Source organism: Mastigoproctus giganteus, chromosome 2, assembly GCF_048544385.1.
Source record: "Mastigoproctus giganteus isolate SK-2022 chromosome 2, ASM4854438v1, whole genome shotgun sequence".
Classification (NCBI taxonomy): domain Eukaryota; kingdom Metazoa; phylum Arthropoda; class Arachnida; order Uropygi; family Thelyphonidae; genus Mastigoproctus; species Mastigoproctus giganteus.
The window spans coordinates 82314224-82341995 of record NC_143576.1 but is presented as its reverse complement, the minus strand read 5'-3'; the positions used below and the strand labels follow the sequence as shown (position 1 = coordinate 82341995).

The window sequence follows — 27772 nt, the reverse complement described above, 5'->3', positions numbered from 1 at the left end:
TTTTTAAGAAAATGGTCCTCAGATATGTGATGTGCTGTATGAAGTTGTCCAGGATTAGAAGAAATCTGATACTATTGGAAAGAGGTATGGTAAAATTTTTAAGTTGTACTTCAGGCTTGGGGTGGATCTTACACTTTTTACAGTAATGAATACAGTTTGATTTTTGTGTTGATAAGCAGTAGCCACTGCGAGACATCCACAGCTCTATTTTGTTAATTGAGATCTGAAGCTGTCTCTCGATAGAATTCATATTTTTCCCTTGGCACGAGATCATAAGGTGGTCTGTATAGTGATATAATTCAACTGTGCTTGGAATATCATGGATGATGTTGCTTATTTTAATTAAAAATAGAGTAGGGCTCAAAATAGATCCCGAGGAACGATTTCCTCCTGTACGGATTTTAGAAAGAACATTTTGATAATGAACCTGAAAGGTTCTGCCCAGGAGAAAGCTTTGAATAAACAGGGCAAGCCTGCCTCGTAGTCCAAAGGTGCGAAGATCCTGTAGAATACCAAAACACCACGTTGTATCAAAAGTCTTTTCTAAATTCAAACTTACCATAACTAGGTGGTCATTTCTGACAAAAGCTTTTCTGATGTTTGATTCTGCTTTAGTCATCAAATCAAAAGCAGATCTGTTTTGCCGAAAGCCAGACTGATTTTTATGCAGGATGTTGCATGACTCTAAAAACAAGGTGAGGCGTTTGAGAACAAATTTTTCCAGTGTTTTTCCTAAACAACTAGTTAAGGAAATCAGCATTAGCATTAGTAGAGGCATATGATGCAAGAAAGCAAGCTTATTCAGCATCAGCCAAAAAAAAAAAAAAAAAACACACACCACTCCCATTTCACCCCTCCGTTCGTTCGAAATACCTGTCCAGTTGAGCTTTAAATTTGTTTAGGCTATCAACTTCAACAACAAGTGATGGAAGTCGGTTTCACCAACCAACCACCCGCTGGCCAAAGGCAAATTTCCGCACATCTATCCGACATCCGTCCTTCCTCAATTTGAATTTATGCCCTCTGAGGTGATTATTCTGAGCAAGATGAAGAATCCCATTGGCATTGAGCATGCTCAAACCATTCAAAGCCTTATACCTCTATCAGATCACCTCGCCGGTGCCTAGTCTCCAGACTCTGTAATTTGCAAAACTTAAGCCTTTCTTCATAAGAGCAACCCTTTGTTCCATTCACTAATCTTGTTGCCCTTCTCTGTACCCGATCCAGCAGCTCTACATCCTTCTTGAAATGAGGCCTCCAGACCTGTATACAGTACTCAAGGTGTGGCCTAACCATTGCCTTATACAAGGGAATAATCACCTCCTTATCACTGCTAGAAAAATTCCTGTATATCATTGACAAGACACCATGAGCTACTCTTGCAGCTTGTCTGCACTGCTCAGAGAACTTCATATCTCCCTGCACAATTACCCCCAGGTCCTTTTCATTCTCCACCACTGTCAGTGTAGTACCGCAGAGTTGATACGTTGCTCTGGGGTTACTGTTTCCCATATGTAGTATTTTACATTTGTCAATGTTAAACTTCATTTGCCACCTCTCAGCCCATCTGTTCAACCTTTCCAGATCCTGTTGCAGCAGCATAGCGTCAGTAGTGTCCTTAACAACCCTGCCAACTTTTGTATCATCTGCAAACTTGGACATTAAACTTGATATCCCATCATCAATATCAATCATAAACACCGAAAACAACAACGGACCCAACACTGAACCCTGAGGAACTCCACTAATAACATTAGTCCACGTTGAGCAGTGTCCATTGATTACCACTCTCTGTCTTCTGCCACTCAACCATCCCCTTATCCATAGCAGCAATTTGCCTCCAATGCCACACTGCTCCAATTTGTGCAGCAGTCTTCCATGTGCAACAGTATCAAAAGCCTTTCTAAGATCCAAATATATAATATCAAAGTTATTCCCTGCATCCAGTTCTTTTGTGACTACATCATAGTATCCAATCAAATTGGTCAGGCAAGACCTGCCCTTAACAAAACCATGCTGCGTCTGAGCTATAACTGAATTCTTGTCTAGATGATTCTGCAGTGCTTCTTTAACCAGTGCCTCCATTAATTTACCTGGAACAGAAGTTAAACTAACAGGTCTATAATTACTTGTGTCAGCCTTTGATCCTCCTTTGTGAATTGGGGTTACATTTGCACATCTCCAGTCTATGGGTACCTCCCCTGAGTCCAAAGAAGCTCTCATAATTATGGCTAGGGGTTTGTTTACTTCCTTTGCTGCCTCCTTTAATATAACTGGATAGATCCCACCCACCCCAGGTGCCTTTTTTATGTTTATCCTCAACAATCTCTCCTCCACTTTCCTCTCAGTTATTACAAAATCATCCAGCTCACTGCCAATGTTTACTTTACCTACATCATTCTCCTTCCTGAATAACTCCTCATGCGTGAATGTAGATGCAAAATACTCGTTTAGATTGTTAGCCAACTGAGCAGGATCCTCAACTGTTGAACCATCAATATCCAGTGTACCAATCTGATTCATCCCTTTCCTTCTTGAGTTTAAATATGTAAAGAACTCTTTTCTGTTTTTCTTTGCATCCTTTGCCAAGGATTTTTCGTAGTCTGCCTTTGCCTGCCTAATCTCCTTTGTGACTTGGTTACAGACCAACTTATATCTATCATAGGCTTCCATGTCACCCATTAATTTGTATGTATCCCATGCATTTTTCTTCTCTGCCACATGTCTCATTAGTTCATCTGACAACCATTTAGGCCTAAACCTTGAACAATATTTCTTAGTTGGTATGTAAAGCCTGGTAGCCTCCAAGATTAGTTCCTTGAATGCTTCCCATTTTGATTTGCTGTTGGTAACATCATCAGTTGGTCCCACTGTATAGAATTTAAATACTGTCTCAGACCATCATAGTCGCCTTTACGAAAACAAAAACCCTTCCCTTTACCTCTGATGGTAGTTACCTCCTTGAGTAAATCCCACTTCAACACACTGTGATCACTGCCACCTAGTGGTTCATTTATCTGCAGATTCTTAATGCATGAAGAATCACTACTGATAATCAGATCAAGAGTATTGCTCCCTCTTGTTGCCTCACGAACATGCTGATGTAGAAAACAATCATCCAATAAATCCACAAAAGCCTTGCTAGTGTGCGAGTGACCAACCCACAAATTCCAGTCAATATCTGGGAAATTAAAATCCCCCATTATAAGACTCTCTGATTTACTGGCCCACTCTATTTCCCTGTACAGTTCCTTATTATACTCATCAGAGTCATTAGGCCTATAGCACACTCCTACTCTCAATTTTGATTTCCCTATGCTTATGTCACACCAAACTGACTCAACACTGCCCTGTCCATCGATGTCGACTGGCTTCACTTCCTTGGACTTTATGTGTTTCTTAATTAATAGCATAAACCCTCCTCCCCTCCTGTCCTGTCTATCCTTTCTATACACATTGTATTCCCCAAATTCCAGTTCCGCATTACTTATATCTGTGTGACACCATGTCTCTGATATCCCAACAATATCTGCCTTTGATGTTTTGAGCAATACCTCAAATTCATCAAATTTATTTACCAAACTCCTAGCATTGGTGTACACGCAGGTATACATGCACCTGTTTCTATTCTTAGCTACCCTAACACAACCCATGTGTTTACTTGTACCGCAATGACTCCCAGCAGTCTCTGAAATATCCTGCATCTTGTTTTTCAGGCTTCTGCTCATTTCAATAGAAGCAGTGCAAGAATCACTTCCACCTCTGCCAGTGGCTACTGTTAATCTATTAGTCCTTGTATCCCCCCCAACTAGCAGTTTTCCGACCCACCTAACACTGCCTCGACAGCATCAGCAAAAATTCTTGCACCCTTTCTATTTAAGTGTATCCCATCCCTGTAGAAGCAATCTCTCCTGTTAACAAGTACAGTCCAGGCTGAAAAAAATTCTACCCCTTGAGCCTTGCACAATCCCTCCAGGGCCGAATTGATCGACAAGGCTCTCATCATTTCAAATTGGACGATAGTTAACCAGATTAGAGAGATCTTTTCTGGTTTAGGGATGGCTAGTACAAGTGAATGTCTCCATGAGCATGGATAAACATTTTCCTGAAGAATTCTGTTAAAAAATATTAGTAGAGTTTGTAAAGCTATGTCATTCAAGTGTTTCAGCATAATATAAAATATACTATCCGGGCCAGCCGTGCTTTTGGGTGCTCTGTTAAGAGATTCCTTTAACTCAGATATTGTAAAAGGCTGATTATATTGGAAGAGAGAGAGATCAGTGTTGAAATTTAACTTGCATTTTTCTACTGCCTCTTTAATGGTGTTCCACTCCAGAAAACAATTTTCTGGAGTGGAACACCATATGAATGTGCTGCTGAAGTTTTAGCAAAAGCTTCAGCGAAAGCATTTGCTATGTCTTTGGGGAAGACCATTCCTGTCCATTACAGATCAATATAGGAGAGGATGACAATGGATATTTGCCATTCATATGTTGGATTTTCCTCCAAATTAATCTAGTATCAGTGTTTTTTGTGATAGTGGAAGCAAACTGTATCCATGAATCTTGTTTGGCCTTTCTTCTTATTTGCCTTGCTTTAGTATTGAGTTTCTTATAGTTTATAAGGTTAATACTAGTGCTTGAGGAAAATATTCCAAGCTTTATTCTTTTCCTTTTTTTTTTGCTCTATTACATTCTTCATTCCACCAGCAGTTTTTGCGCCTGCGTAGACGACTGAAGAATAGCTTTATCAGCTGCTGCTAGCATTTGTTTTGTGATATGGTCAGTGGCTTCATCTATTGATTGATTCTGTATGTAGTGTTTATCTAAAGCAGTACTTAAGGAAAACATTATCCAGTTTGCCTTTGAGAATTTCCACCTTCTACGAATTTCCGGATAGTGGGAGATAGTTTGAAATCTGCAAGTAATTGGGAGATGATCACTATTATGTGGATTTTCCAATACTGCCCAATGTATACTTGGGTACAGAGCAGATAGATAGATCTATGGTAGAAGTATTTCCTGTGGGAAAATGCACACGAGTATGTGCACCTGTGTTCAGCAGAGTTAGATTGTGTGTGTGTGTGTGTGTCCAGTAATGTTTCTATTAGCTGCCCTCTTTTAACCATATGTAGACTTCCACAAAGGGTGGTGTCTGTTAAAGTCATCCATCAAACAAATAGGAGATGGTATCTGGGCAAAGAGATCATCAAATTCTCACAATATAAATGCTTGATTAGGCAGAAGATAAATAGAAACAAGTGATAAAATTATTCCAAGTTCTATGTGTACAGCAACAGCTTCTAAATTAATTTGCAAGGGGATTTGCCTAGATGGAGTATTAACGGATATTAAAACCGCTACACCTCCATGCACTGCAGTTATTTGTTATTTGGTTTTTAGGAGCATTAGCAACTAAGGCCATATTGCTCCGGTGCGGTGGGCATTCCCTGACCTTTCCGCATGACGGGCTCGAACCCCGGTCTAATCAAGAAGCGTGTGCTATGCACTGCTGCTCCTTCCCACCTGGCTACGGAGGCCCATGCACTGCAGTTGCTGCATTTCTGTCATGTCTGTACAAAGTATATTTTTTATAGAAAGTATTACTTGTGGAGTTAAAAAAGTTTCCTGTAAGCAAATACCTGCAGGATTAAGATCTTGTATTAGGTCATAGAGCTCATCTGTATTTGTATGTTTGTTTGTTTGTTATTTGGTTTTTAGGAGCATTAGCAACTAAGGCCATATTGCTCCAGGATATTCGGTGGTCATTCCCTGACCTTTCTGCATCCTCCGTATTTGGTGGTGACGGGCTTGAACCCCCGGTCTAATCAAGAAGCGTGTGCTACGCGCTGCTGCTCCTTCCCACCTGGCTACGGAGGTGCCCTATTTGTACGTAGTCCTCGACAATTCCACTGTAAAATGCACTGCATTATTTAGTCTTAGTGGTAGGGTGATCTGGTTACTTTTTAGAGGCAGTAGCCTAATGGTGATCTTTTTTTTGGAAAGTTAGGATGTGCAGTGTCCATATTTTCTTCAACATAAATTTCTAATATAGGTTCTTCTTGTGTTGTGTTGTGTCATCTATGTCCATTACTGCAGTATTAGTTTGGTTCTTAGCAGAGGATTCGGCTTTTCCCACCCTGGTCTCACTTTGGGACTTGATGCCACTAGTAGAGGAGATGGAAATAATTGTATTACTTATTTGATCTTTATTGTTTTGCTTCACAGACGGCTGAGGAACTGAAAGCATAGCCCATTCAGCAAGCGATTTGTCAGGTGGAATTGAGTCACTGGTTTGAGTCGCAACCGAGCGACATTCCTTTATAACATTAACATATGTACATGCTGGATTAGCTTTCACTATTTGTCACCTGGCTTCTTGATAAGTCACCTTATGTTCGACTTTGTATTTCTGTATTGTTTTTCCAAGCTTCCATAAATCAGTTTTTTGAATATGCAGGATGATTCCCCTTGCAATTTGGGCAAACTGGAGATGCTACAGTACAATCTGTTTGAGTGTGTTCTTGGGAACCACATTTTGGGCATACACTGTTTCCTCGACATGCTGTCTGAGAGTGTCCGAATTTTTGGCACTTATAACAGCGTATTGGATTTGGAATACAGGGGGCAGATATGACAATTTAGATAACTAGCTTTAACAGTATTTGGCAAGTTTGGAGTATTAAAAGTGAGTATTATGCTGCATGTTGGAATGAGATTGCCATCCCTATGAGTCAGAATTCTTTTAGCTTGAATGACCTTTTGATTTTGCAGTTCTTTCACAAGCTTCTCTTCCATTACATTCACCAGATCCCACTCGGAGATAACACCTTTAGAACTATTTAGCGTTGTGTGGGGAGAGATTTTAATGGGAATTCCCCCAAAAGTTGTAACTTTTAACAACAATTCTGAATATTTGGACTGTGTTGTTTTGACAAGTAACTCCCCTGATTGTAATCTCTTCACCATTTTAGGAGATCCAGCAGCATTTTTTACAAATCTCTGTATCATAAATGGAGAGAGTTTGCTCATTGGTTGACTAATTAAGGAAAATTGGATACTCTGGTTGGTGATTGTCTTTTTTTAGGCGCTTATGATGCGCATTACATTCATCAGAGTTATACCAATATGTGGTATTTGAGCTCAGAAGTTCTAATGCTGGATAATTTTCTGTATCCACGTTGGCTCCTTTTTGCCCTGGGGATTTGCTTTCCATCCAGGTTACTGGCCCTGTCACGGGGAGGCAGGAGCAGTGCCGCTTATGGCCAAGCATAGAAGTTAATACAATCAGTAACTAATAAGAGTAAAGAAAAAGGTACTTTCCTTTTCCTGGCTCTCTTTTTATACTTTTAAAAAGTAGAGTTAATCAACAGAAAGACTTATGAAACAAAATAAAACAAGGAAAAACTCAGTCACTTTAGAAAATCGCTCTAGGAATCACAGTACAAATAGCACAGAAGATCGCTTGGCACCCAGGGGCCTTTTATAGTAGTAATAACTGAACAAATGTCTTACCTTACAAACTGTGATATATGTCAGATAATGTACATTCTTATATGACAGATAATGTATGATCATTTAATTTTCTTCCTCTTCATCACTGCTAAGCACAATCTCTTCTGCAGCATCTAGATTTTATGTACCTTCTGCTCTCTTTAAAAGTCACGAATTGCACTCTTCGAAGTTGATTATTTTTTATGGTCTCAAACAAGCACAAGTCTGAGTTCAATAGCACAGATTCTAAACCAGGGATCTCCCAACAAAATACAGCGGACCCCACTTTAAATGACATGTGAAAACATGAAGAATATTTTCCAGTTAGCAAAATAAAAATAAATTTACGCTTACATACATAGCTTAATTAATACGTACTGTAATATGTACATACTATTTGATATTTTTGTTCACTGACTTTTTTTTTTTTGGATGTAAAATTTAAAACAGTAAAAATGATAAGCAATTAATAACCGGAACACGGCACACACACAAGTCGCAACAAACATGATATTGAGTAATGCGTTTCTGAAAATTTATTTATGATTTTATATGATTGAATATTTCATGGAAGGGGAAACACATTTCACTATAATAACATGAAAACCCACAGAATCCCAGCTATTGGTACTAGCAAATGCTAGAAGATTGAGTTTACAACCCTTATAATTGACTACACTAACAGAAAAGCCCAATAAACCAGAAACTGCAAATTGTTTTTATTGTTTTATGGTAGTGACCTCCAGAAATGTGCTTTAGAAAAATATCACGAAGGCGATAACAACTAGTGAGTCAACAGCAGGGATTCACAAAAAGGAATGGAAACATTGAAAATTACATCTAACATAATAGCAGGGTTTTCCCAGCACAAAAGCTCAAAAATACTTGTTAATGTGAGATTTCCCACAATTTATCAATCGTGTTAGAGTGAAACCATGTTGTAGAAGTACCGTGTTATATGGGGGCTGCCTGTATATAAAAAAGCATGTTACTAAAAAGAAAATTTGACTAATAAACCAACCACTGAATGTTAGACCAGAATCTTATTTTTTGAATCTATTTTTGACCAATTTACAAATGCAAATCCCATTCTGTTATTAAATGGGACAACAAAAACCCATTTTCAACTTTTACTGAATGCTATCACTGGTTAATTTTATCAAATTAATAAAGCCATTCTACCAATTCCACATTGGCATGATTGAGAGAATCTTTAATTTGATGAAGAATATGTTGCAAAGTGAAAGAAACAGATAAACATTAATTTCTTTTCCAAACCTTAACATGTTGGAAAAGAAATTAATGGCAAAACAACTTTAATTTTATTTTTACACAGGAAATACCTTGATACAAATGATGGGAATAAACTGCTTTAAAAATCCAAATTAAAGAACATAAGACAAAAAGCATTATCAAGTTGAATTTTCCATATGGTATTATAAGAATTCCTTTTTGTTGTAATTTTTTAAACTCCAAATATTTGTTAAATTTGTAAATGAAATATATAATATATATTTAGAATAAATGATATTTATAAAGTATAGCAAAATTTGAAATTTGGGGGGAAGGGGGGGTTGAAAAATTTGTCTCAATTTGTCATTCACTCACACCAGCACCACATAATACTCATATGTGGTGTACATATAATAACATACTGTGTGTGACATCACTTCCTTTCATTAAATGTTGTACAGTTCAACTATGAATTCCATTTTCAAGATCTGAAAATATGCCAACCTGTTTCTGACCTTTATAATACTCATATTTTTAATTTATTGAAAGTTAACATTTTAACATACATTTTAATATATTAAAATATTTAATTTATTTGAGAACGTTTGTTGGTAAATGTTAGGAGCTGATACTATGATTATGAGTTTATTCTTTATTAAAAATAATTCATATGCAAGGTAGCACGTTAAATCTTATCCAGCAGTATGCTGGGTTAGATCAACTTGTGAGTTGATCTTTGAGTTTGATCAAAGTGATCAAACTCAATATGAAATGTATTTAACAGCTAACAATGGTAAACAATTCCAAAATCCTCAACTAGTACTTATATTCAAATCTCCCTCACCACAAATTTACTTAGGTATGAAGAAAAATTTTTCTAGTTTCTTTTTTAAGTTCATTTTTAGCACTTTATAAGTTATAAATCAGAACAGAAAAAATGTTATAACAAGAAAGAAGAATAAACCAAAAATGAAGAAAATGCTTACCGTTTTTGAAGGTAATTTCATAAAAATTAGAGAAAGTTTTCTGTTTTTGTTGTCAGTGTACTCTTTGACTGTTTCATAGAGCGTACGTAACTTATGTTTAAGGCCTGAATAAAAATTACCTTTGTGCCTGAAAAGTAAAAATAAAAATACCTTTCAGTGAAAAGTTAAATTAAAGAATTTCTTGACTAATTAAGTAATTATTTTTTTAAATAAAATAACAAGGGCTTGTATTGCTCACAATAACCGTGACATCTTTACATATCTATCTTTTATAAATTTCACTCTACTTTAAAATTTGAAATTATTTTAAAATATTTAAAAAATTATTACTGTACACCATTATATGAGAGAAATTGTATTTTATTTGCACTCTGCTAATGTCCATCCAATTGTAATAATATTTTATGTTGAGAAATCAAGGATGTCAAAACGATAAGTTACGAGTATAAAATCTGAGATACCAAGAAAAAGTTTATCAAATATTTTGTGCAAATTTTATCATAACACCATCTTTTAAAAATGTAATTATGTTATCAAAAGAAATAAGCCTGTTTTCATTAGTCATAATCATTATAATCATTAAAAAATTTTTATTTTTTTTCTAGTCTGTACAATTCATACATTCAATCAACTGCAAAAATACCCCAACAGCTGATATTGTTGTTGTTGTGGAGTTTTACGACACATAGGCTGCCAGGGCCATATTGTGTGTTTCAAATGGTTAGTACGAAATACTAACTTTATTGTAACAGGTGTTATATACCTATACTAACAGCTGAACAATTCTGACAATGAGCTTTCACACTATTCACAAGCCTGATAAAGCATGTTCTTTTAGAAAAGTAAATTTTAATGCAATGGATGATTTCGAAGAAAGGTCAATATGTTCCACTTTTTCTCCCCAAAGCATGCTAGACAAGTTCAATCAGATTCAAGTCTGGAGATCTGGCTGATCATTCCACCTGAAGAATAACCTCTTCGGTGGTTAATGCAAAACAATCAATGACCATCTGGAGCCTATGTGGCATCATTCATGGAAATGAATAAAGAGTTTACAGCATTTTTGAAAAGTCTCATACATAGCTCAAGGATTTTATCCTTATTTTTGTTCATAGTTAAGGAGGCTCTCTCAAAGATGTGGAGATTTCTGCAGCCATTCATAATGTTGCCACACTACACTAACAGATCAGCTATACAACAGTGGCCCCTTTTCCCTTAAGCCAGAAGGAGGGGAGCATGTTCCACATTCCCTCCAAATAAAAGAATGTTAGAAATAATTTCTCAATGGAATCTTTACTTGCTTGCAGAAAGAACATTTGCTCACTGGTCACTGATGTTACTGATTGTCAATGTCCATTATCTTTTTGATGCAGTTAATGTCCTCTACATATATTATCTATGATATTATTCAGAAGAAACCTCTTCACAAGTATGAAGATACATTTGATTTATTGGAGATGTGTAATTTTTTTGAAGGTGGGAAAGCATGTAGATGACAACAATGGAAATGAGTCCCCCTCAATTAATCGTTCATGTAAATTCTGCTGCACTTTACTAATTATGAAGCAGCAGCAATTTCAGATTTTTTTAAAGTATTATAAAACTAAATATATTTGGACAGAGATTACCATTTCGAAAGTTTATTTTATTTATAAGAAATACAGTATGCTATAAAATGTTAATAAATCACACACTCTGAATACCGCAGAGAATATATAACTTAATTGTTAATTTTTGTTTTTAATGTTTAACTTTATTTTTTGAGCATTAATATGAAAATTCAATTTTAGTGCAATTTGAAATGCATAATTTAAGAATACATTAATCATGAGTACATATGTATATTACACACTTTCAATGTGTGGGCTCTGCGGAGTATGTACATCTCAAGGTCATTTCATATATACTCACACCTATACTAGTGGCAATTATCCAATTTTGGCAAAAAAGCTGAACTAGCATAAAAGATGAACTCTATACTTCTGATCTATAAATTGATTAAACTAAATAATGTCATACATAATATATGCAGAGGACATTAACCACATCAAAAAACAAAAAGTAACAATGAGGCTTATTTATTTTTTCATATTTTTTCACAATAATTTCGCTCTAATGTTGGATAATCATCCAAAAGTAAGAAGACCAATTTTTAAAGTTTTATATACAAGTTTTATTTTTAACAAAATTCCAAAGGCTGCAGAATGTGCAGTATTTGGAAAATTTATCACTACTGGCCAGTGCATGCTAATTCTTATTGTTTTCATATCAAACAAGTGAACTGCTTATAGAAATATTCTGATGTTTTCTTTGACTTGAGCAGTAATTGTTTTCTTTATGAAAAAAAAATAATAATAAAATAAAAAAATACCAGTATGCAAATTTTTAATGAAAAGGCATCAGTATATTGTCATTGTGCATTATAGAAGAAGAAGAAAACAAAATTGGGTTTAGGCATGATCAATAAGGAATTATGGAAAATGTAAAGACTGTGATACAAAATCTTAATTGTTAAAAATGTGAATTTCTTCTTTAAGCATTTCTTCATTCTGTGCTTAGCAATATTTACAATAGTGGGTGTACTCAATACGGTGTTCTAGAGAATGAGTTTCACGCACAACTGACAAAAACAAATCTGGCAATTATTTATTCCTGACTCCCTTGTAAACCACTCATTATATGCATAGGTGGACTTCAAAAAATAATTTGTTGCACTGAACTTTCTGTCAGAACAATTTCATTCAACAAATCCATTCTGTCCAAATGAATATATACTGCAATGATTTTACTATACAGTGAATTGTATTTTTTCTATCAATTTAACTGATATGCAAAAAAGGCAGATAACAGCTTTGTGCAATGGTGCACCAATCATATCAATGATCATTGATGGCCACTGCTGCAGTTATCAGATTATGATATCACTGACCTCTGTAATGTCCACTTCTGTAATGATTTGCATGTCTTTTAATTCCTTTTCTGTGGATGACTATTTTTGTTACTTTTAGTGCATTTTTATTGCTATAATGTGACTACTTTCACAGTTTTAGTGATTCAGTATGAAAAACTAAACCAGTGTTTCCCAAACTGTGTTCCATGGAACACTAATGTTCTGTGAGATGTGAACAAGTGTTCTGTGAAAAATTGTAATTAATAATTAAAAAAATAAATTAAATAAATAAATTTTGCATATTTGTAGCATACACCACTTTTGTATCATTATAATTTTTAACATTATTTTTTTCAGTTATTAATATACTGGCATAGACTAATAATCAAATAGACTGTGGATCACCTTATTTTGGTGGGCTTTTGCATAGGAGAAGTATGCGTAGAGGTAATGACATCTATGAAAAAGTAGCAATGTAGTGATCTAATATGCCATTCATATGTGATTTGACCTGGAGTACATGGGTTGAAGGAGAGGGGAAAGTGAACCGATATATCATAACTAAACTCACTTCTTTGTATAAATTTTTTTTGATAATTATCAGTACAGGTAGAACTCAGTTTACGCCAGGGTTAGGTTCCTGAGATTTCTGGCATAAAATGAAGTGGCATAAATTGAAGCAAAACTATAATGGGAACATAGGTAAATACATTAGGTTGCTTGTTGTTGTTGTTGTTGTTGTTTGGTTTTTAGGAGCATTAGCAACTAAGGCCATATTGCTCCGGGAATATGCAGTGGTCATTCCCTGACCTTTCCGCATCCTCCGTATTTGGTGGTGACGGACTCGAACCCTGGTCTAATCAAGAAGCGTGTGCTACGCACTGCTGCTCCTTCCCACCTGGCTACGGAGGCGCCTTCATCAGGTTGCATTCCAAGATTTTCAGTAATCAACACAAAATATGTACTTGGTTTTATTTTATGGAATTTACATATTGAAAATTGTATAATATTTAAGAAAAAGAAAGAAAATTTACTGCTTTAAAAACGATTGAATAGATGCCTGTTTGGTTTTATTTGTTCTGATAATAAGTTATAGTATGGCTGTAGAACTGTCTCAATTCCTCTCTCAATGGTTGAGCTCCACTCCCAGTTGGAGTCATTGCTACAAAAGATCTCACATCCCTTATTAATAAGAGCAATAGCCTCTTGCATCGATTTCACAGCTTCACTTTCCTCTGTGTCTTCTTTGGACTGTTCTAAATCTTCCGGTGAAAGCTCTTCACCATGACTCTCAAGGAGCTCATTTATGTCACCAATTTCTACATCATCTAGTCCTATTTCATTTGCTATCTCTGTCACATTCTCTGTTATTGACGAAAGGGTAGTGTTGTGCTCTTGCAAATCCAGAATGTAGTCAGGCCAAAGCTTACGCCATTCATACATGATTTTGACACTTCACTTCATGCTGCTGAAATGTTGGAGATTCCTTTCATGATGTCGTATGACTTCCCATAGTCTCTCAATGTGACATTATCGGACACTTGAATAGCCTCAGAAATTCCCTTGAGTGTTGTCCGTAAGTAGTAAGCCTTGAAGGTGGATATTGCTCCTTGATTCATGGGTTGTAAAAGTGAGGTTGTGTTTGGTGGAAGGAAGACAATCTTGATCTCTAGGCCATTGGTATACAAATCACTCAAATCTGGAGGGTGGCAAGGGACATTGTGCAGCAACAGCAAAACCTTGTGAGGAAATCTATTTTTCGTACAGAACTCCTTTACCTTCGGGCAAAAATATGATGTGTACCAGTCACTAAAAATTGTTTGCGTAACCCAGGCCTTTTTGTTGGAATGCCAGAAGACAGGAAGCTGTGTTATTGTGATTCCCTTCATAGCACATGGTGTTTCTGAAAGTTCCTGATGCACTGCCACCCAACAAAAAAGTCCAATGGTCCTTGGCTGCCTTGAACCCAGGGACAGAACGTTCTTCACAAGATGAAGGTATAGTTGAGCAGCTTTTTCCAGTGGAGGCCCATTTCGTCTACATTAAGAACTAACTCTGGGGTAAGCTTTTCTTCATCGAAGAGATTTTGAAAATACATTGGAAATTCATTTGCAGCTACAATATCAGCACAAGCTGCTTCTCCTGACATTTTAACATCATGGATTTTTGTTCTGCTCTTGAATCTAAAAAACCATCCTCTACTAGCAGTAAAATCATTGGAACCATCCTCTTCACCACTTAACTCATTAAACAAAGATTTTGCTTTATACCCGATAAGTGATTCTGTTAGAGGAAGATGATGCTGGGTCATGTCGTCAATCCACAAGACAAGCAGCCTTTCCATTTTTTTGACTGTTTTATTCCGGAAATAGGTGCAGTAAGAAGGTCCCGCACCAAAATTGACCACTGATTGAAAAGATTTGTGGTCTCAGCATTTTTCATTATAGTTGTTACAGTTGATGGTGCTAAATTGAAAGCATGACACACATCTGACCTAATTTCACCTTTCTCCATTCACCGAATAACTCCCATTTTTTTTTCAATTGTCAATGATTTATGTTGTTTTTTAGTCTCTTGCCCAGATGCACTTGATAACACACATTTTGGGGGCATGGTGGTAGCTATGTACAGTATCTGTATTTGAAAACGTATTAATAAAAAGAAGTGTCTCATACTCTAGACACCAGTGCATGTTTGTCAGTTCACTTGCAGTTAGTCTGTGGTTAATGTAATTTGCTTTTTCTCGTTTGCATTTTATATTCCGTTTTTTTGTTTAATTATTTAAATTTTAGGTCATAGTTTATCATTTAGTATTATAGTTTTATTACAACGCTGGCACCACCTGTGTCTAGGAAGTTGGGCAGAGATGACTCATCACCTCCTCCAATTGTATCTATGAGAAGCACAAAGTGAAGCAGTGTAAACCGAGTCCCACCAGTATTTTGAAATATTATTATTAAAATAAATGACAATGGATTTACAGTTGAAAAAATGAACTTTAAAATGAGAAGCAAGTACTTCTAGTATTGCAACAGTGGTCGATGAAAACGAAAACAATATTGTCACACTTCAAAGTGAGGATGGACAATCGCAGTCTTTTGTTCGCCAAAAATTCGAAGTGAAAAAACAGGAACCAGCTAATAAAAGATCAAAATGAAAGTATGATGACAGTTATTTGAATTTTGCTTTACATGTGTTGGAAATAAAGATGCGCCTGATGCACAGGCTATCGTATGTAATAAAATATTAGCAAACAGTTCTTTGGCTTCCACTAAACTTGTGTTTCATAAGTGTTCCGTAAATATATTGTGAGACGAAAAGCATTCTGTGACTAAAAAAGTTTGGGAAACTCTGCATTAAACTGTGTTTTTATGTTCTTGTGATCTAGTTGGGAATTATGAATTTCTTCTGCTTAATGGAAATTGAAAAGGACAATCAAAGGGCACTGAATTATATTCAACAAGCAAAAATTAATCATCAAAAAGTGCAGTGCAAATTGTGCCAGCTGCCATACAGTTTAAGGCCAAAACCCTTTTACCAATCATTAGTAGGATGACTGCTAATGACTCAACTATTGCATCAGATTAATGCGCAATATACACTCAGTGATCACTAAATTATGATAACCAAAGTCATAATGGACTATGCCACATAGCTTGCAGTATAAAGAGCTGAAAACCTTCATATGGTCCTTGAGGTTGTCACAGAGATTCTCTCAGATATGCCAGACAAGCTGTACTTGCTACCTGGGAGTCTGAAACGCTGATGGAACTGATATTTGGGTGACACTCAAGTCAGGTGGACCCAATTTCGGCGAAGTCCGGACGGTCTGTGACAGCCAAATCCTCTGCTTGCACCTTCACAATGGTGGGACTGTTAGTAATCCTGGGTATAACCTCCATGCACAAGTTCATGGTGGGTGTGAACCAACGTAAGCAGGGGTCGAGGTGTGGTGCCCACACCACATGGAGGAATGCCACCCCTCTATGTTACCAGGCAATACTAGGTGGTAGATGACTCTCATCAACCGGTGCAATACCACCACTTTGCTTATTGGAGGCTTGAAGTGGTGGAACCCATGTTTAGTCTCTACAGCTAAGTTCCAGTCAACCCTTCCCTATCTCTTCCATCATGCAGTATGATTGATGACTTTTGAGGTTATGATGAACGTCGTGGCGAGATCCAATATTCCTTACATTTCGAGGGTACAGCTCTAAAACGGTGTTCGCAGGCCAGCCGCTAGTTAGTACACCGGACCGAACCTATTGGTAACTCTCTGGGAGACTTCTGGATCAGCTAGTGTATAATCTTGCTACCTCTACTCTGCCAGATAGTGACTGGAGGGAGTCCGAGTAGTGTGTATGCGGAGAGCATTGTCGAGGCCACGTTATGTGAAGGATCTGGGTATATTCTTACCACATGTATGCCATATCCAAAAATTTCATTACTTCATACAGAATGTCCCACCCACTTTTTCTTACTATTGAATACACCATGAATTGTCAAACTAATAGAGTAAGCTTATCTGCAAAAAGATCTAAACCTCCCAAGGACTTCCTAATTCATTTCTCAAATATACGTGGTCTCAATTCTAATCTCAACGATGTCCATTTCCACTTGCAGTCTGCCAAACCCCATGTACTTTTTCTGACAGAATCTCAGTTATCGGTTGATTCAACTACTGCTCATCTCAGATGCCCAAATTATTCGCTGTATGATTCCTTTGGCCTCAAAGGTGGTACTTGTGCATATGTCCGTTCTGATATTCCCTGTCAGAGACTTGGCAATTTGGAATCTCCTCTCTTTGATCTTCTCTGGCTTAAAATCTCTCTAGCTCATTGTGTCAAATTCATCTGTTGTCTCTACCGTTCTCCCAATTCCACCAATCACTTGGAGCTCTTTGACTTCCTCTCGTTGCAACTTGAGTTTCTCCAGTCCAACTTTCCTAACAGTGAGGTAATTTTCCTTGGTGATTTTAATGTTCACAACTCCAGCTGGCTTCCGTTTTCTAGTCACACCGACCCAGCAGGTCGAGTTGCTGAGGCTTTTGCAATTACTAATGACCTAGCACAGATTGTTCATTTACCTACAAGAATACCGGACAATCCTAATCATACAGCCAATACGCTTGATCTTTTTCTCACAAACAACCTTCTAAGTACACGGTCGAAGTGAGAGGTCCTTTAGGCACTTCAGATCACAACTTGATTATTGTCTCTTCTCCAATGGAACCTTTATCTCATGGCTATTCCCAACCTCTAGTTGTTTGGCATTACAAGAATGGAAAATGGGATGACCTGCGAGACTTCTTTTCTTCTTTTCCTTGGTCAGATTACTGTTTCAAAACTTCTGATGTCAACGTTTGCTCAGATCGTGTCAGTGAAATTATTCTTGCAGGAATGGAATCCTTTATCCCACACTCCACTTTAAAATCTCGTCCTTTATCTAAACCTTGGTTTTCCACTAAATGTGCTAAGGCTGTCCAAGAGAAGAATGTTGCATATCGTAATTGGCTTGTTTCTAATTCTTCAGTTTCATTTTATGCTTACACCAAAGCTCGCAACAATTGTAAAGCAGTTATAAATCAGTCCAAACTAGAATTTGAACAGGCTAAGAGTAGAAAACTTGCTTCTTGTCCTAATGGTAGCCGAGCATTCTGGTCTCTTGCCAAAGCTATTGGCCGCAACTTTTGCCCATCTCTGTTCCCACCTCTGTCCAAACCAGATGGTTCTGTTGTCACTTCAGCCAAGGATAAAGCTGACCTGCTAGCATCCCATTTTTCTTCCAGCTCATGTATTAATGATCTTGGTAAAACACCTCCCACCATTCCCAACACGCTCCATTCAATGCCTCCTGTGGTCTTCCGTCAAAAGGATATCAGAAGGATTTTGATGAAACGATGCTAAGAAAGCACCAGGTGCTGATGGTATTTCTCCGCTTGTTCTCAAAACCTGTGCTCCTGAACTTACTCCTATTCTTTGCCACCTTTTTTCACTTTCTTATTCCAAAGGTGTTTTTCCTTCTGCTTGGAAATTTGCTCATATCCAGCCAGTTCCTAAAAAGGGTGACAAATCCCTCCCATACAATTATCGTCCCATTGCAATTACTTCTACTCTTTCTAAAGTAATGGAGAAATCAATTAACCGCCAACTCTTAAACTACCTAGAAACCTTCCGTGTGATCAACGATCACCAGTATGGATTCTGTCAGTGTCGATCCACTGGTGATATTCTGGCTTATGTTACCCATTTATGGACTAATTCAATGGAAAGGTTCGGTGAAACACAAGTAGTTGCTCTTGACATCTCAAAGGCTTTTGATCGTGTTTGGCATAAAGGTCTTCTAAACAAGCTTCCATCTTATGGTTTGCCAACTGTTTTTAGTAATTGGTTATCCAGTTTTCTCTCTGATCGCTCACTGAGGGTAGATGGCTCTCTGTCTTCTAACTTCTCCACTAATGCCGGTGTCCCCCAAGGTTCAGTTCTTTCTCCCACACTTTTCCTCTTGTATATCAATGACCTTCTTCCATTGACTGGAAATCCTATCCATAGTTTTGCCGATGATAGCACATTGCATTCAACTTTCCATTTAGAGAAACCTTGTCCTGCTCAATCAGCTTCAACTTCTCGAAAATCTGCTACCAATTCCTTAAATGCCGATCTTCAGATAATTCTCCAGTGGGGCAAAGACAACTTAGTTCATTTCAACCTTCTAAAACTCAGTCTTGTCTTATATCTCGCAAAAAGGATTGTTCTGTCACTAAAGAGTGACACTCCGATTTCTAGGCAAAAGGATATATCTCTTTTGGGGATTACCCTGACTTCTAATCTCTCTTGGCACAAGCACATTACAAATATTGCTTCCTCGGCATCTAAAAAACTTGGTTTTTCTCTTTCGCTCTTGGCGTTACTTTTCTTCCAAACAGCTGCTCACTCTGTATAAATCGCAAATCCGCCCTGCCATGGAATATTGTTCCCACATCTGGGGTGGTGCCCCCAAAACCTCTCTCAGGCTTCTCGATTCCATTCAGAAGAGGGCAGTTAGGTTAATTAATGATTCATCTCTAACAGAGTCTCTCCACTCGCTGTCTCATAGACGCACTGTTTCTGCTGCATGCCTCTTCTACAGATACTTCCATGGGCACTGTTCTTCTGATTTGGCTTCTATAATTCCTGCTCTCTCTTTCAAAACAGTCCGAACACGTGCCGCCACCAGCCAACATCCATTTACTGTCCAACTTCAAACCCACAGAACCAACTTTTCATCTTCCTCATTTATTCATTCAACTGCCGTTTTCTGGAACAACCTTCCTTCATATGTATTTCCTGAAAATTACAATCTACAGAAGTTCAAGTCCAATGTCAACAAATATCTTCTTTCGTCTTCTCAACCTCCAACCCAAGCACGGTGCTAAGTACTATAGGTTCTAATACCTCTCGTGTTTGGGGTTCACATAAAAAAAATAATTCCTGCTCTCTATATATATACTAAATATATATACTAGAGCATTGGTAATTTGCACCTGGTAGTGCAGGTCAACTGTGGGAGCTCAGGCATCGGGTGCTACCATATCGGAAATGGCAGATAATGTCAGTTGCTCATAGCACACTGTAGTTAAGGAGTACAAAGAATGGTGTCGAACATGTCAAACCACCTCCCATCAACAGAACTGTAAAGGTGAATGCTGTGGTGTCAACAACACAATGGAGGACTGGAAATGAATGTGCTGGTCGGATCAGCCCAAATACCAGGTGAAACGCACTGATGGGCACCTTCGCGTGTGTGGCGCTAACAATACGAGTCCATGGACCCATTATCCAGACAAGCAGTGGAGATGGGAGAAACCTCTGGTGCTGTCAGACAACTAACACACTATCCAGACAAGTGGTGGTTGCTTAATATGGGGTGTTTTTCTGGAAAGAATTATTACCCCTGGTGCACATGGACCATTTCACTGGTGAGGTCTACTGGTAGCTCTTAGAAGACCATGCACACACTGTCATGTTGCATTTTTTTCTGGACAGAAATGGGATTTCCTGCACTGTGAATGAGGTTTGAATAACACAGTGAAGGTACTCTGTATTCCAGCAGCTCTACATCCTTACTAAAATGAGGCCTCCAGACATGTATACAGTATTCAAGGTGCGGCCTGACCATTGCCTTATACAAGGGAACAATCACCTCCTTATCCTTGCTAGCAAAATTCCAGTATATCATTGAGAAGACACCATGAGCTACGCTTGCAGCCTGTCTGCACTAATCGGAAAATTCATATCTGACTGCACAATTACCCCCAGTACCAAGTACTACACTGCTCTGAGTGTAGTACCACACAGCAGGTATTATTCTGGTGATTCTGCTACCCATATGCAGTACTTTACATATGTTAATGTTAAACTTCAGTTGCCACCTCTCAAGCCCATCTGCTCAACTTTTCTAGATCCTGTTGCAGTAGTGTACTGTCATTACTGTCATTAACAATCCTGCCAAATTTCATCTACAAAACTGGGCATTAACCCTGATATACCTTTGTCAATATCATTGATAAATACAGAAAACAACAATGGGCCCAACACTGAACCCTGCTGTACTCCACTAATATCATTAGTCCATGGACATAGCAGCAAATTGCCCTTAATGCCATAATGCTCCAATTTGGACAGTAGTCTTCCATTTGCAACAGTATCAAAAGCTTTCCTAAAATACAAGTATATGATATCAAAATTATCTGCATCCAACCTAATACTGCCTCGATAGCATCAGCAAATATTCTTGCGCCCTTTTTATTTAAGTGTATCCCATCCCTGTAGAAGCAGCCTCTTCTGTTAACAAGCACAGACCACACTGAGAAAAATTGTGCCCCATGAGCCTTGCACAATCTCTCCAGGGGTGAATTGATTGATAAGGCTCTCATCATATACTCCCTCCTATCGTGTCTGGGAAGAATTGCAGACACTTTCAAATTTAACCCTAAATCGCAAAATTTTTTACCTTTGTCACCAAATGAAAGTGTGACATGACATGACAGACCAATTACAGACCTGTTAGTTTAACTTCTATTCCAGGAAAAATAATGGAGTCACTGGTTAAAGACGTAATGCAGAATCATTTAGACAAGATCATCTACTCTCAATTTTGTCACAACAAACTGACTCAACATTGCATTGTTCAACCATGTCAACTGGATGCACTTACTTAGATTTTGTGTTTCTTAACTAACAGCATAACCCTTCCTATCTGTAGACATCGTACTCTACAAATTCCAATTCTGCATTCCTTATATCTGTGTGACACCACGTCTCTGATATCCCAACAATATCTGCCTTTGATGTTTGACCAGAAACTCAAAGTCATCAAATTTATTTACTATACTCCTAGCATTGGTGTACATGCAAGAATGCTGCACCTGTTCTTACTCTTAATTACCCTACCACAACCCATGTATTCACTTGTTCCATGATAACCCCCAGCAGTCTTCAAAATCCCCAGCAGCTTGCTTTCCAGGCTGCTGGTCATTCCAATAGAAGAATTGCTAGAATCACTTTCACCTCTGCCTGCGGCTACTGTTAATCTATTAGTCTGTTAATCCCCCCAAGGTAACAGTTTTCTGACCCACTTAATACTGCCTTGATAGCATTAGCAAATATTCTTGCATCCTTTCTAATTAAGTGTATCCCATTCCTGTAGAAGCAGTCTCTCCAGTTAACAAGCACAGACCATGGTGCAAAAAATTCTACCATATGAGCCTTGCACAGTCTCTCAAGGGTCGAATTCATTGACAAGACTCTCATAATATTCTCCCTCCTATTCTGTCTGTGCAGAATTGCGGACACTTTCAAATGTAACCCTAACTCCTGACTTTTTCTGAACATTGATCTGTACTTGTTAAGTAAGTCCACAGATCTCCTACTCTTAATGTCATTAGTGTCAAAGTGTACAACGATATCACCCTTCGTTCCCTTAAAAGATATCTGCTCTACAATGTCATCAACTTTTGCCCCCCCTGACAGACATACCTTGGTCCAATTCCACCTATCCTATTTGCACAACATATTGTCAGTGACTATTGTCTCCCTGACAATAACTAGCTCCTGTGGGAACAGCGCATTCTGCCCTGAAGATTGCCACTGGGTTGCCTGATGCACAGGAGTGAGCTCTGGAGTTGAGATGGGCAGTTGACAGCTTGATGGGTCTTCCATTTTAACTGCTTCAAGGGTACCTACCCTACTCTTCAAACTCTCATAGACACCCATCAGAATGCTGAGTTGGCACCTAATTTCTTAACATAGTCCTGCACCCCACACACAAAGATATCCCCCTTGGCTAGATCACATCCTGTTCCAGAGAGATCTGCAAACATTTCACAAGTTTCACATTTTTTAGGTTATGATGTGTTGGAAAATTGCCCCCTGTCAATTTCTTCCCCGAGCTACAGCACTCCCACTACTTTGTGCTCGTTGCTTTGCTACTCTAGTCTGGGGCATGATTTCTGTTGAATACAATTTAATTGATTAACAATGAACATATAAGAGAATGATGAAGACATCATGGAAAGGGAAACTAAGGAATGAAAATGTACTGAAAATGGAAAAAACAAATATATTAGCATTAGTAGAGGCATTTGATGCAAGAAAGCAAGCTTATGCAGCATCAGCCAAAAAAAAAAAAAATAATAATAAAATAAAATAAATAAATAAATAAATAAAAAATAACCACTTCCACTTCACCCCTCTGTTCGTTCGAAATACCTGTCCAGCTGAGCCTTAAACTTATCAACTTGCACGACAAGGGATGGAAGTCTATTCCAGCAACCAACCACCCGCTGGCTAAAGGCAAATTTCCTCATGTCTATCCTACATCTGTCTTTCCTCAATTTGAATTTATGCCCTCTCAGGTGATTATTCTGAGCAAGAGGAAGAATCCACTTCTAAACACATTGAAGCAAAGGAAAATGGTATATACAGACCACCTGATTAGAAAAAATGACATTCAGAAACTGCTAATGGAAGGAAAAATAGAAGGCAAAAGATGAAGATGACCCAATCATGGACAGAGAACACAGAAGACTGGAGCAAGCTCAAATACAAAGAACTTGAAAGAGCCGCTGAGAAGAGGGAAGAATAGAGATCTTTGGCAGTTAAACTCCTGGAAAGAGAGGACACATGATAGATGGATGAATGGCTAGATGGGAGCAAGTGCATTACATCTATTAGGTTAAACAATTAAAATCAGTAGTAAATAAAATGAAAACAAAAAATACTACATCATCATTTATACATCACTTGGGAGGAACTTACTAGTACATGAGAGAATATGATCTCACACCCAAATTCAGATGACAGAACAAAAAGAAGGAAATTAAAAAAAAATTAAAAAATATAAAACAAAAAGAGATGTCTATCAGGCATCATGAAATTGAAGCATTAAAACATAAAACTTTCTGATGGCAGTCCTAAAGTATTGAGCCATTCGTCGAAGGAAATTCATGCAACCTCTACATTCTGATAAGAAAATGGAACAGACTGCATATACGAAATTCTGTATGAAAGATTTACAATGATTCTTTGAAAAGCAAATACAAGCATAAAAGCATAAACTTAAAAAATGAAAAGCATAAACTTAAAAAATGTATTTTTAGTTTATTATGAATTTGAATGAACTCTACGTATCTGATATAGGTATTCCAAGACAATTACGTAGACAAAAATTTACTGATGGTTTTTGGAATAGTTACTTATTTCCACTTCTGATATCAGAGGGTGATTTTCGTATGTCCCTAAACACATATCTTGATTATATTGAAATCTTGGTCTCCTGTGTCACACTTCTTGGATGGAGCTGTGATGTCTCTTTTATTTGCCTTTATACTGTTATTATGATAAAAATATAAAGGCTAGTGAATATCCTCCAGTTACTGTGAAGATGAAAATATGTAACTATTTCTGAAATGGAAAGTTTAAATTTTAAGCAATAAATTTAATTATCATCAGTGATAATTAAATTTAAATTTATAAACTTTTTAACATGTAATGTAATCTGTGTTCTCTAATGTTAACGCTGAACTTTGTGCACTCATTATTTCTGTTCTCGTCATACTCAAGCTAGTCAATGACAACTGCAGTGGCAGCACTGACAGTCCATTAGTGCTTCAACTTAAAAATACATATGCATGTGATATTTTTAAGAACATATGTGAATTATTTATATTAATTATAGGAGAAGGCTTGAAAGAGTTAGTGCTGGAAATTAAATTGAGGTGATGAGAAAAAATCACTTTGAAGGTAAAGAAAAAAAAAAAAAATTGCAAATTGTATATTTGATTAGGATACCAGAACTAGTATTCAGGCACTATGCCAAAGCAGCCATTTGGCATAGTGCCAAATGTAATTACACTGTATTTGTGCTTTGGCACAAAGCAAAAATATAGAGTAACATATGTGTTCACTGGCTGATCTGCATATTCTGCATGTCAGAAAAGCCAGAATAACTCAGGGTAGAGAAAATTGTCAGAAAGAGAGAAAATAATTGAGTTTTTAAAATAAAAAAGCTTTTTCATTTGTACCCAAGGGAGACTTTACCCCCCCCCCTCTCCAAATGAGATAGGCTAATCACAGTTCCAACTGATGAATGGTAGAACCACTATATGAGGCGAAAATGAAAGTACCAAAGTGAGGGAAGCAAGTGAGCAGTAGGTCAACATGTTACATCATAACTGAAACTTGCTCACATTGTCCTTTGCCAGCACTGTCCCTATATGAGAAATGATGATAACATTAAGGCATATGACATGGCTTATTTTATTTCATATAACTGCTATTTCATTAATAGCTATGAAGTTAACAAAATTGGGAGCAGCATTATTTAGAAAAGATAAAAGCAAGCTAAACAAGTGATGGAATCCAGACTTGTCATCATAAACTGTTGTTGATATTTTATTATGGAGAAAGCAAGTTGCTTATTCAATCATCTAAAGAAAGAAGGTAAGAGACTGGTGATGGAAAACATTTACAGGCAGTAGAAGATGATTTGATAGATTTAAGTCTGGTAGGCTGCAAGCCAAGCTGAAATTGCAGCAAGTAAGAAGCATTTTCCAATACCCAGAGAAAAAATTTTCAAGTACTGTGACTGGGCTAATTTGGGAATATATACCTTCCTGAACTTCCATCTCTTGAGAGAAGAATGTGGCAGCTTCACAGCTACTAAAGGTCACTTGACCATCTTGCTAGTTGCTATGATTTGTTTGTTTTTGTTGGATTTTAGGTGCATTGGCAACTTAAGCTGTAATGCACATTGTGTATTATGTCTATATAAGTACAGGTTGAAAAACCCAGAATAACTCAAGGAGAAAAGCCCTATTTTATCTGTGTGAGATCACTGACTAGTTGCTAGGAGGTAATGCATCAGGAATATTAAACTGAACAGTATTCGTCCATTATTCCACAAGTAATGAAAAGTTTTTGGAGTACCATTTCCTGGAAAGTGACTGTGGGCAACAACAGAAATACAGTATTCACTCAGTGGTTTGTCTAATTTTTTTCTCAACTGTGAAGAAGTACTGCAAGAAAACCAAACTCAAACCAAGAACCACGAGATGACCTTCAAAATAACCAACCCAGCCCACTCAAAACCTCAACTATGCTCTTATATGCTTGTCTGTAATAGTCACCAATCTCTTAACTAACACAGTATCATGCAACCTATGAAACAGGAAACCTTATCTTCAACTTCAAATTTAAAATTGTATCAGAAGCCAATGCTTCTGATACAATTTTAAATTTAATCAGTTCATTTATACAACTGTTAACCTTTTACAGAGTGTGTTTTTTTTTATGCCTACCCACATAATGAAAAACGTACATAAACATATTTTTTTGTATGTGGGCTTTGAGGAGAATGAATGTACTGTAAACAGGCTCTCAGCAGTTCCACAGATGGACAAGTCAGCAATGTGACATCCAACAATACAATCCTTTCAAGACAAGTTAGCTTGGCTCTAAGTGCAATAATAAGAACAACTAACTTGTATGGCTCAAACAATGCCTTCCTTATATACCAGTCCTGAATCACTTTTTATCCATGATGGGTCAATGGACTATGAAAACTGGGGAGTCTGGATAATTTGTGGAGGGTAATGTGCTGTTTACAGTATTCACCCTTTCTCTTGCTTCCTGTTATATATGAACATTATATTCTGGTGTTTACCTTATTTTTCTTTTTATTTATTTATTATTATTATTATTATTTTTTTTTTTTGCTAATACAGGTTCAGTGTCCAAAATCTACAAATAAAGAGAGAGAGAGAGAGAATATATTAAGTAGCATGGTCATCTACTTTTTGATAATTTTCTATGTGATTAACTATATTATGTTTCATTCCTATTATTCTTTTATCTCTTGGGCTATGGTCAAAATTTGTAAATGAAAAACAGCATCACAAAGTTATCAAAGCATTCATCAATAAAACTGCTTTAGTAAAATTCCATTAAAAAAATAAAATAACAATGAAAAAAAATTAAACAAAAAACAAATTACTCCATAAGACAATCTTTTTTACTAAATATACTGCCCACATAGAGGAATAAATGTAAAGGCTTTTAGTTCTGTTCCCTGAACCCTTGTAATTGATAAAGAAACCTTTTCTATTGCTTTGACAGCCACAAGAAGGTGTTACATTACTCTCAGAACACCCTGAATTTCCCTAAAATCAATGCAAAAAAAACCCCATCACTCTAGAGACAGGAAAACACATTGCTGATATACACAACACATACATTTTATAGAACAGTTTAATTACTGTATCATCAACCGATCACACTCTTGAACTTCAGTGGCGAAAATCAGGAAAAAAAATTTCTATAACTGTATATTTGGGTACCTTTAATAACATATTACTCTGCATTTTGAAAAAAAATTTACTGATGCTTTCTCAGAAAAGGGTGTTTCTGGATCATTTTCTAGTGCTGATTTCAAAGATGACTTCCGTTTGCTTCCACCAGAAGAAGAAACATCTGGTTTCTTCAAAAATCACAAAAGAAACTTTGATTTTTCACAAATTTTTGTTAATTTTGGCAGAATTTGTGCAGTGAAATTAAAACAAAATACAGGTTGACCATCACTAATTCGGCATTGTTGGGACCTGTGGGGTGCCAGATTAGTGAGTTTGCCAGATC

General features: G+C 37.1%; 1 protein-coding gene across 1 annotated transcript in view; it reads right to left on the bottom strand.

The window, feature by feature from the left end:
* polybromo (protein) overlaps positions 1-27772 on the bottom strand; it is a 702481-nt gene that overhangs the window by 348763 nt on the left and 325946 nt on the right. The window contains exon 16 of the mRNA XM_090389959.1: positions 9713-9839. Coding sequence (XP_090246085.1) covers positions 9713-9839 — 127 coding nt within the window. The remainder of the gene's footprint in view (positions 1-9712; positions 9840-27772) is intronic.